The 10,762-nt window shown below is 40.4% G+C and overlaps 1 protein-coding gene across 1 annotated transcript in view; it reads right to left on the bottom strand.

The window, feature by feature from the left end:
- LOC101863512 (Kv channel-interacting protein 4) overlaps positions 1-10,762 on the bottom strand; it is a gene marked incomplete in the record, with an annotated part of 53,163 nt that overhangs the window by 11,791 nt on the left and 30,610 nt on the right. The window contains 1 exon segment of the mRNA XM_035969806.1: positions 432-501. Coding sequence (XP_035825699.1) covers positions 432-501 — 70 coding nt within the window.

Raw genomic sequence — 10,762 nt, 5'->3', positions numbered from 1 at the left:
TAAGATCGTAGAATGTACCAAAGACTTTCTCTATGTACACTGTCGAATGCTTTTTCAAAATCAACGAAGTTGACATAAAGTTTTCTCTGCCATTCCGTGTACTGTTCTATTATGTTGCGGAGGGCAAATATCTGATCTGTGCATCTTCTTTCTTTGCGGAATCCTGCCTGTTCTTTTCTTAAGCAACCGTCCACGGCATCAGACATCCGGTTAATAATAATTTTGGCCAGGATCTTGCTGGGAACTGATAGCAACGTGATACCTCTCCAGTTGTTGCAGTCTCTAAAACGTAAGAAACATTTTATTCTCTCTCTCTCTCTCTCTCTCTCTCTCTCTCTCTCTCTCTCTCTCTCTCTCCCTCTTTGCCCGCCTGCTTGCCTGCCTGTCTGTCTGTCTGTGGCATATGTATTACATAATACAATGTTACTTACCACCTTGAGGGAAGAACTGAGAGTAGATTTCTTTGAACGTTTCTTCGTTCACTATACCCGTCGGGCATTCCTGAAGGAAAGAAAGGATAAAAACTTGACATTCAACTTTCATATGGTTTAACGATAATACCGAGAAGTAACTATAAGAACAGTAGGCCAGCACATGATCCACTTAAACGCAGCTGGAAAAGAAGAATCAGGTCAGACGTAGAGATAAACATTAGAGAGTTTGGTTCGGAGGACAAGCCTGAAGTTAAGGGTTCAGACTGACGTTGAGGCTTAGGGTTATGTGAGCCTGTTATGGGCTGAGCTGAGCGTAAGCGTAACACGCTGGAGAAATCGAGTGGATCGTGTGGTCCTTCATTAAAAAAAAAAATTTTTTCTGGTAAGTGTTTTACGGCATTCACAAATTTACTGCATAAGGTCATATGAGCGCGCGGGACACATTACACATTTTCAGTTGGCAGAAAATTTGGAGTTTTGCCCGGGTGGCGTCCGAAGCCTACTCTTATCGATTTTGGACCACCAAGGGATCTTTAACGTTCGAAACTTGCACACGGGGCCTCCGAGATTTCCCCCCCCCCCTTTCTGTGATGTATTTCCCTGACTCACTGAGGAAACACGATCTTGTCATTCGCTTAATGCGCTGTTTTTGAGCCCTTTAAAACAGAAGCATGCTTTCGTAATTCTTAGATTTTGCCATTCTGTTGGCTTTGTCCAAAATTTTAGATTCTTGTAACAAGAAGCGTTTTATGAAATATGAAAATTCAAGTTTATGTTTTGTGTCTGATGGATCGATATGAGTCGGATTAATGCATTTAGTCTGCTGCCGATTGGACGTGTGTCCACTACGTCCTCAAAGAGTTAATGTAAAATTTCTTAGGTGGCAGATGCCTTCGCTGCAGCGGTCTCTTAATGAGTATGACGCACACGTACACACAAGTGAACAGACACACGGACACGTAAACCATCCTTTCATTGCTCGAACCTTTTTGTCGTTCAAATACTCTGAGCAAACAACACACATTTACAATATTTTTAAGCATAGTTTAATCAGCAGGCTTGAAAAGCCTTGTAAAGAATGTTTTTTTTTGCTTCGCACTTGTGTGTCAAAGCCAATACATAATTTTAAAGGAGAAAAAGCGACAGAGGAATTATTGCTTCCCAAACAATAAGAGATCTTGCTCATAAATTATGAATCATGGTTTCTATATCGGGTGCTATGTCGCACACAAAGCCTGAGCTGAAAGGCCAAAGGGGGACAACTGCTGGGGTCTCATCTCGAGACCGGAAGTCAGGCTGGATCAGTAAGAGACAAACATGGTGACGCACAAAAATTGGCCATGTGAGTACAACAACACACTGTACAGCTGTTGCCTGAGTACTAAGAAATGTGTGAAGCTTTCATTTCGGTATCGAGGGATGTAACCGACTCCTGCAAAGCCTCTCGATTTTCTACAGATGACCGTGAAAAAAATGGCCATTTTTTTGCAAGTCCCGCCAAACTTATGCCTATGTTATTCTGGGACAAAAACAAATGCGACTGAAGGGGGAAAATACCCAATCTCAAGATTCAGGGCAAACATAATTTGAGGAATGCTTGTTTAGGCAGCAGTTGTATAACATTTCGCGGGGTATCAGTTTAAGCATTGTATCTCGGGGTTTTTGTGAAAATCACTTATAAACATATTCTCAGGCGCTGGGAAGGGGTTTATGCTCTGTAGAAACCCCAACTCGTGCGATTATTTGGTGAAATTACACTATAAAACGAAATAATTCCTCGTGTTGTTGATGGACATAATGGAGAGAAATCAGGTTATTTGTTAATACTGCAAAATTTTAATACCTCTCCCCCCCCCCCTCGAGTTTCGATACATATAGTAGTTTTGCAACTTCGCGATTTGAGCGATTGTTCTTTTCAGCAAAGAAGAATTAGATATGTTTGAAAATGCTCTTTATTTATGAAAACTATTCATTGGTGCAAGATTGTTGGGTACCATGCAATTGTTTGGGGAGTGCATATCATTTTGGGATCGAAGTCTGACGGATGCTGGAGAGTAACGATGTGCCAAATGTCATCGTCTCTTCCAAGCGTGAAGTCACAATTCGCGTTTTTCCAATACCGTGTTCAATTGTTGTTTTTGTAGTTATAGGTCAATCCATTAGCAACATTTGCCAGTCAATATTCACTATTCACAGAGCTATTCATAGAGTGCGCGACGGCATGCTGCAGACAGTGCGATACGATGATGGCACGTCACCATTCATAACGTTTGGAATTTTGAATAGGGTACGGAGAGCTCATTGTGCCAGCCTTCTCTCAATTTCTTGCAAAAGCATCCACAACGCTTTGTGAGTCATGCGCCCTTAAGTTGTTCATGGTGTGACTAGTGAATATTGAATGGGAGTGAATACCTCTTGGAGCTATGTTTTATGACTCTTATTGGCCCCACTTATTAATCAGTCTCGTAATCATTCAATACACATTATTGCTGTATTAAACTTAATAATTCTAGGTATGCAATATGCTCTACTTTTTATGATGGGTTGAGAAAAAAAAGGACAGAAATCCAGTATCCGTAAAAATCAAAAGAAATTCGAATGGTCCTGCCAAGTTTCGAATAGAAGTGAATAGCTAAAAAATAAAGTCGCAATTGTTGAATAGTTCAATCAATGGGCACACCTCCACTGGCGGGACCGACTTCCCGACCGTATCCGATCTTGCAGATACGATCAGTCGAATGTGTGTACTTTGGTTTTAATCTTGTGGCACGTTTCATGTGACATTGATCTCGATAAAAAAAACCTGACATATTGATTAATGTTTCATGCATGGAAGAGCTCGGAGGTTGTTCAAATACATAGTTGTAAAACTTATTTTTTGCATCTCGTTTCGAATAATTAAACAAAGAGCGCTGTTATTCTGACATGCAATACCAGACAAATACCACACAGCTACACAATGTTTTTATTGTCATGTTGAACGGCGGGAAAGAAAAAACATCGGAAGAAAAAGAACACCATTCATTTCTCCTAGTTTCTCCCCTGCCTTTCTCTTTTTTTTTCTTTTTTTCTCTCCCTTTCCTTTCTCCTGTTTCTAGTAAAAACACAAGACAAGAGTTGTCTTTGAGAGAGAGAAAGAGAGAGAGAGAGAGAGAGAGAGAGAGAGAGAGAGAGAGAGAGAGAGAGACAGAGAGAGACAGAGAGAGACAGAGACAGACAGATAGACAGACAGACAGACAGAGAGAGAGAGACAGAGAGGGGGGGGGTAGAGACTGGGACTGTTTCTTGCTGCGCTGTGTTTATATAAAACGCTTTAATATAATGGTCTCGTGTGATAAAGATCATAAGCTAGATGTAGGTTAATCAAAAACTTTCTACTGTTAGAGGAGGCTGATGGGGTTGTTATACGAGTTATTTTGTTACAAAACACATTTCCACTCCCGTAGCCCCATTAAGGATGACGTTAAGGTGATTATTACTGGAGCATTCGCACACGCCTTTCTCGTTTTTTTGTCTGACCGTTGTGTCCGGCTGGGACAGTTGGCCATTAAAAGAGCGGACTTTGCCACCACCTCAAGGAAAACGCCCTTCCAGAAGGAGGTCCGACATGCATGGGGACTGGTAATTAAGCTCCCGAATCGACCCCTGGCACGAACTTCTGGGTTCGCGTCCTCATCCTCTCATGAAATAAAAATAATAACCCGTAACTCCTCACCCCCGCCCCCTCCCCACCCCTCTCGTCAAGCGAATTAAAAAAACCCAAAACGTGATCTTATGAAAAGTAGTAACAAACTACAAAAATGACATTTACAGTTCTGAGTTTATACCGACAATTGATATGTTTCGATTCACGATCGTTTTATTGCTATCACGGCATTATATCAATAGAACGCGGTAGACATTAGGGCAATAAATAAACGAAAATATACATTTTGCTCGCCATTGAAAAACTGTTTACTGCTTACATGGTGCACCGGCGTTTTTAGTGTACTTGTTAGACTTTTCGCTTTGCAAGCTCCGCCCCCCCCCCAAAAAAAAATGGAGGAAAAAAAACCCCAACACAAAATAAAACAAACCACCCCTCCTCCACCAAACCCAAAGAAAAACAAAAAAATAACAACAAAACAAAACGAGAACAAACCCCACTCCCCAAAAGAAAAAACAAATCCCCCCAACCCCCCCCCCAACCCAAAACGAAGCAAAAATCAAAACAATAACAACACACACACACACACACACACACACACACACACACACACACACACACACACACACACACTCACACACACACATCTACAACAGCCTCACGGCTTCGAGAAAAACTCAAATCAATCTAAAAAAAACCCTGAGTAAACTCAAAAGAAAAAAGAACAAGCACACCCATCAACAAAACGTTCAGTTCATTGTGTCGGTAAATCTATTTTTATAGCTAGTTTTTTTCAGCTGGGAGAGTGTGTCCCAAGCTGCTCATTTCTTTGATGATCTAAAATTAAATTAATGGGCTAGCAAAACGTCAACAATCTTGATATTTTTACTGAAGCACGTAGTTGTCTATAGTGAGGAGCAGACTGTTTATCATCCAGCTGGAGAACCAGAGATATTGTTAGTTTGGCACAACAAACTATCCATTTCACGGTTAAACTTTTACACAATCCAACTAGAGTAGTCGATTATGTGAAATATAGAATCATTACTACATTCATTTTGTGCTTTCAAATTGAGTGATATGTTCTGCCCAGTATCCTCTCCAAATGGACTGTTTGTCGTATTTTAGAGGAGCTGTATGGTATGATACAACAAACTAAAAGTTTAGTTGAAGCCTCCTTTCATAAGAACTAAAAGTTTAGTTGAAGTATTTGTTCATGAACTGAAAGTTTAGTTGAAGTATCTATTCATAGAAGTAAACTTAGTTGACAAATCTGTTCATAGAACTGAAAGTTTAGTTGAAGTCTCCATTCAGAGGACTAAAAGTTTATTTCAAATATCTATTCATCGAAGTAAAAGTTGACTTAAAATATCTATTCATAGAAGTAAACGTTTAGCTGAAGTCTTCATTCATAGAACTAAAAGTTTAGTTGAAGTATGTTATTCAGAGAATGAAAATTTTAGTTGAGGTCACCATTCACAGCGGTGTCTTTCGCTCTCCCACAGAGTCTTCATTTTGACAGACATGACGTCCTCCTGGTTGAATTTTAAATGAGTGAAGTTTTGTTAAAATTGGCTAGAACATGACCTAGTTATTAATCTTTAAAATGGGTCTCCTTTTTTAAGACACCCGGCAGTAAATTATGAATGAGGTCTCATCATCCAGACCTTTACCCTTTAAACTGTCTAAGGAAGCACCTTGAATATTTGTCACACCCGAAGTAAGACTGTCTTTAATAACACAATTAAATGACTTGCGACTACAGACAGGCAGGTCCTGTCGACAGCTGAGACGGGCTCGGAGACGTCTGCATGAACTGACTTGAACTCTTCCATCGATCCTGGGTAGGGTAATATACTGGCGCGAAGATCAATAGCTTTTACACACAGCTGCTAACTCGCACAGGTCTCAGACCCTCAAGAGTCACAGCTAGTTTAGAAATGTACACAGAACGAGAAAAAGACACAGAAGGCGCTGTTATAATGCTTTAAAATGTAATATATGGCTAGAGCATCCATTTTGAATAACAGTTTAAAACATAGTTTAATTTGGCAAAAAGTTTTTGGGTGCTCACAACTATATACGGTCATATGAGCGCTGGATAACGCTTTGAAACGCTAACCGATAAACACACTGTATATCTAACGTCAAAGTTCTCCCTTTTTCCTCTTTCCTATCTCAGTCTAATTTGGTGTGGGGGAAATGGTGTGGGGGGGGGGGGGGGTGTTACAGGGCGGACAAGCTATTATTTTCATATTTTTGTGCCTGTTGATTTACTGGTGGTTGACATTTGGATAATGAGTCCTCAAGAACTCAAAGAAACAACACCCTCTTTGTTTGAGCGAGAAAACGAAACCATGATCTTACGGAGGCTAGTTTGATGCATTAACCCGTAGAACTTCCATTACTATTTCATATAAGAACTGGTATAACCAAAGTAAAGTTGGATTTGCAATCAACAAAATATTCTTTGTTTTGATTACTTTTGCCGAACCTTTTTAGTGACGCAATATTGTGATAGTTTCTCCCCCCCCCCCCCCTTACTTTTTGACCGAATACCAGATCATTACCTCTCGTAGAGCGTGTCTCGCTTTGATCCACCAGCAATATTTCAATATCCCCCGGCATTGAGACAGCCAGACAGTACGTATTTTTTCGAGACAGCAAGATTGAAGAAACCAAATGTGGCCTGATATTCACTGCGGTACACCAAAACAAAAAACAAAACAAAAATAAAACAACCCCCCCGCCCACACACAAACAAGCAGAATAGATAGTGACCTGAAACCATTAAAGGACACCCGAAAGAACTACATCCAAGATAAATAGCTAAAATCCCTCATTGATGTAGTTGTTGTGGTCAGTCGAACTTTAACAACTCACTCGCTGTTTATTACAACATTAAGAAGTAAGAAAGTATTTTTATTTAAAAATCCTTTTTGCCCCCCCCCCCTTCTCTCTCTCTCTCTCTCTCTCTCTCTCTCTCTCTCCACTCTCTCTTTTTTCTCTCTCTCTCTCTCTCCACCCTCTCTCTTTTCTCTCTCTCTCTCTCTCTCTCTCTCTCTCTCTCTCTCTCTCTCTCTCTCTCCCCCCCCCCCGACCGAATAATAAACACATATTACAGCTCTAGTACCCATCCTCAGCTTCTTCTTTTCAACGGCCCAGATGAATCTTCTTTCGTCCTTTCATCTGTTTCCAACCATGAGCAGGCCAGGGATACATCCCATCATTCTACCTTAAGAAAAACACGTATTTCTATTACGAAGGGCATTCAACTCTTTCAATATCTCAGATGGAGTGAAATGCCAGTGAGTTGTATGACCTATTCATCTCCATACGTCCAATCCCACGTTGTGAAAGACCTGTACTTGAGGGTGCACGTCAAATGCCGTTGAGATAGGTCTGTATTTAACTTTCACCGTCTGTCAGCCTACACCAAGACTATGGAGAAACTCATCCTAGAAACATTATTAGCCGAAGAACGTGCCCTCTCGGCACATTAGGAGTACCATCTGCAAATAATTGTGGGCCGTTTTGCAGAAGCGTCATGACACCTCAGTTAATGTTTCTGCTCCTCCTATTCCCCCGTCTCCAATGCGGAGAGACAAAGTAATACAAAAGAATAAGGTGATCAGCTAAAAAAAAGAAAAGTTACATTGAAGCACGAACACTTTGAGGAGTTTTCAAGGCTTCACCGTGATAAAGACTTATTGTGTTGAAGGGGGATATAAATTTAATCATATCATACAAACTCCTCTAAATGCGACAAACTGTTCATTTGGAGATAATACAAGACAAAACATATCACTCAGTTAAAACATATCAAATAATGTAGCAACGATTTTAATAATTTCACATAATTAGTCGATTACTACGTTTAGGTTGTGTAAAAGGAAAAATTAAGGAGACAGCCTCTTGTCGTGATCGACTTTTACAGTGGGCTACACAATATTCTGAAACTCTTGTTGCTTATGACCATCAGGATACAAAATGTATACAGTAGCTTTCAAATAAAAATGAAAGATTTAGAGCCCCCAGCATTAATGGGCCAGACGCGCTCACAGGTAAAAATTATGATGCCACTTGTGATATTGATGGGGCCGTGGAGACACTACGTATGAACAGATCGATACAGGAGACAACACGTGATACACGTGATTCGTCTGACTGTGAATATCAATACACATTACACAACACAAGCTTTTCCCTTCAGACTTTGTGCCTGTTACAGCACGTTTATGAATTTTTCACTGAATATGTGAACGTTGAAAGTTCTTAACAAAGAGACTTTGAGTTCACTTCATGGTGGAGCAGCCCTTGATGAATTCTGACACAATACATCTAATGTTTGTTTCAATACATTTTGAAAGGAATTTAGCATATTCTGTCTAAATAATTATGACGGAACATGTAACGACAATAAGGTCCTGTTTGCTGCTGCTGCTGTTGTTGTTGTTGTTGTTGTTGTTGTTGTTGTTGTTGTTGTTGTTGTTGTTGTTGCTGATGCTGTTGTAGTTGCTGTTGCTGTTGCTGTTGTTGATTTTGTTTTCCACCCATAGTATGCCCATTATTAGTAAGAAATTCGGCACAATATGCTTTCACTAACTCCTCAGATCCTCTTAGCTTCTCGCCCACAAAAGTACATTGCTTCAGGACCCCCCCCCCCACCTTTCCCCATTTAAATACAAAGATCCCAGATTCGACATAAGTAGTCCCACTGAATTTTTAGATTTGTACATGGGCGATACAAGAATCAAATAAAGACTATATCAGAAATATAACTTCTTGTTTTGCATCTACATTCGAGCATTGTAGGTATCAACATCTTTTACCGAAGGCACAGGGCTGGGTCTGATTGTTACAATATATATAATACACAAAGAAAACTGAGGAAACATACCAAAGCAAATATCATAATTGCACTTGCTGGTAAGACGTAGGTCTACCCCCCCCCCCCCCCTTGCAAGGTTTGCTTTGGTTTGGGGGAAGCGTAACCGAATTGTATCAAAATAAACAATAAAGCACTCATAAGAAATGATACATCGAACTATCTATAGGTTTTAGAGCGAAATTTGACTGACCCAAATCTCTATGCCACGCAGAGAATCACTTTTGATAATTGGAATTGAGCCCTCCCCAAAAATGATCTCTGTCCGATCTATCACGTGTACAATGAGCGACGTTGTTAGCAGGAGAAGATTACAACTCACACGGCATGCTTACTTTGCATCCAGAAGTATCTGAGGACAACACCTCTTGATGATTTATAACTGGATACAAATTTTCAAAATATTACTTGAGATCTGTGGTTGTGTCTGGTGCATCTGATCTGAAAATTTTCATACTGCCCTTGACAATTCAGAAGGATCTGCCCTTGGAGCCATATAAAGTACAACTTCTCGAGATATTACCCAAAAAGAAATTGAGACCCCCCTCCCCCCTTGCCAATCCATGATCAACGATCAACGTTATCGACAAGGAATGAACAGTTAGATTGAACTATACTCTAATTATTCTCCCGACTACGCTTCCACAAAGCACAATGTGCTCTCTTCTCGTCCCAGGATCGTGCCTGGTGGCGCTTATTGACACTTGGCATACCCAGCGTCAGCGAAGACTTCGATCGGCGACAATCAACAGTGTGTGCATAGCCAGACATCGATGCAGCCAGGAGGCTTCAATAACTGCCAATCAATAGATCATCACTGGCCCCCGGAGCCTGTACATCGATCATGGTCGTTTACATGACGGGACATGGATTCAACATTTCCACTGGACAACATGACTCTTAACACTCAACTTAAATCCATTACTTTTTATTTTTCTTCTTTAATGTTCTACCATCTTGGGAGAATGTTTACCCATTTTGTTGTTGTTGTTTTTGTTTTCCTGTAAACCTTGGGTTCCCTTTTTTTTCTCTTTTTTGTTCTTAGGTTTGCGTTGTTTTACTCATTCTAATCGCGTACAAATGAATGCAAACCCACGCCTACGCCTAAATCCATAACGAAGGTTGAGGGAACAAACACACTCACTGCCCACCCATAAAAGAGTAGCCAGACTAACTGTAGACTTATACACGTGACCATCTACCTCCCTCTCCCCCAATGCATACAACTTATACGTTGGTGTTTAGTTTCAGTATTCTTGATTTTATTCTTTCTGTTGTCTTCCATAGACTTAACGCAAGGGCAAGAGCTCAGCCCTCTAAACATCAGACAAAAATACTGATCAATAGACTAGTTAGACTAAAATACGTTCACTATTTTCGACAAATATTTGATCCTAAACCATTATTTTCGACAAATATTTCATCTTTAAAAAACAAACAAACAGCAACAACCCAACTCCCTACTCTACTGCTGCCCTGCACTCTCCACCCCTCCCCCCTTTCTCTCTCTCTCTCTCTCTCTCTCTCTCTCTCTCTCTCTCTCTCTCTCTTTCTCTCTCTCATTCTACCCTTTTCCTTTTCTCTATCACGCTTCCCACAATACCCCTTCCCTAAAAAAATGTTTCATTTCTTCCTTTAAGACATCATGAGAGAGCCTTAAGCCCCATTAAGACAGACCCCCGCAGAGGTACAAATGTCCCGGTACACCGTAAAACTTGTAAAAAAAAAAAGAATCGTATCATAACTTACAAAAGACATGGGATATACTTTTGACATGCATTCTTTACACACACA

This window comes from Aplysia californica, unplaced genomic scaffold (assembly GCF_000002075.1).
Source record: "Aplysia californica isolate F4 #8 unplaced genomic scaffold, AplCal3.0 scaffold00185, whole genome shotgun sequence".
NCBI classification, from domain to species: domain Eukaryota; kingdom Metazoa; phylum Mollusca; class Gastropoda; order Aplysiida; family Aplysiidae; genus Aplysia; species Aplysia californica.
Note: the sequence above shows the minus strand (reverse complement) of the source record. Positions and strands in the feature narration are given on the sequence as shown.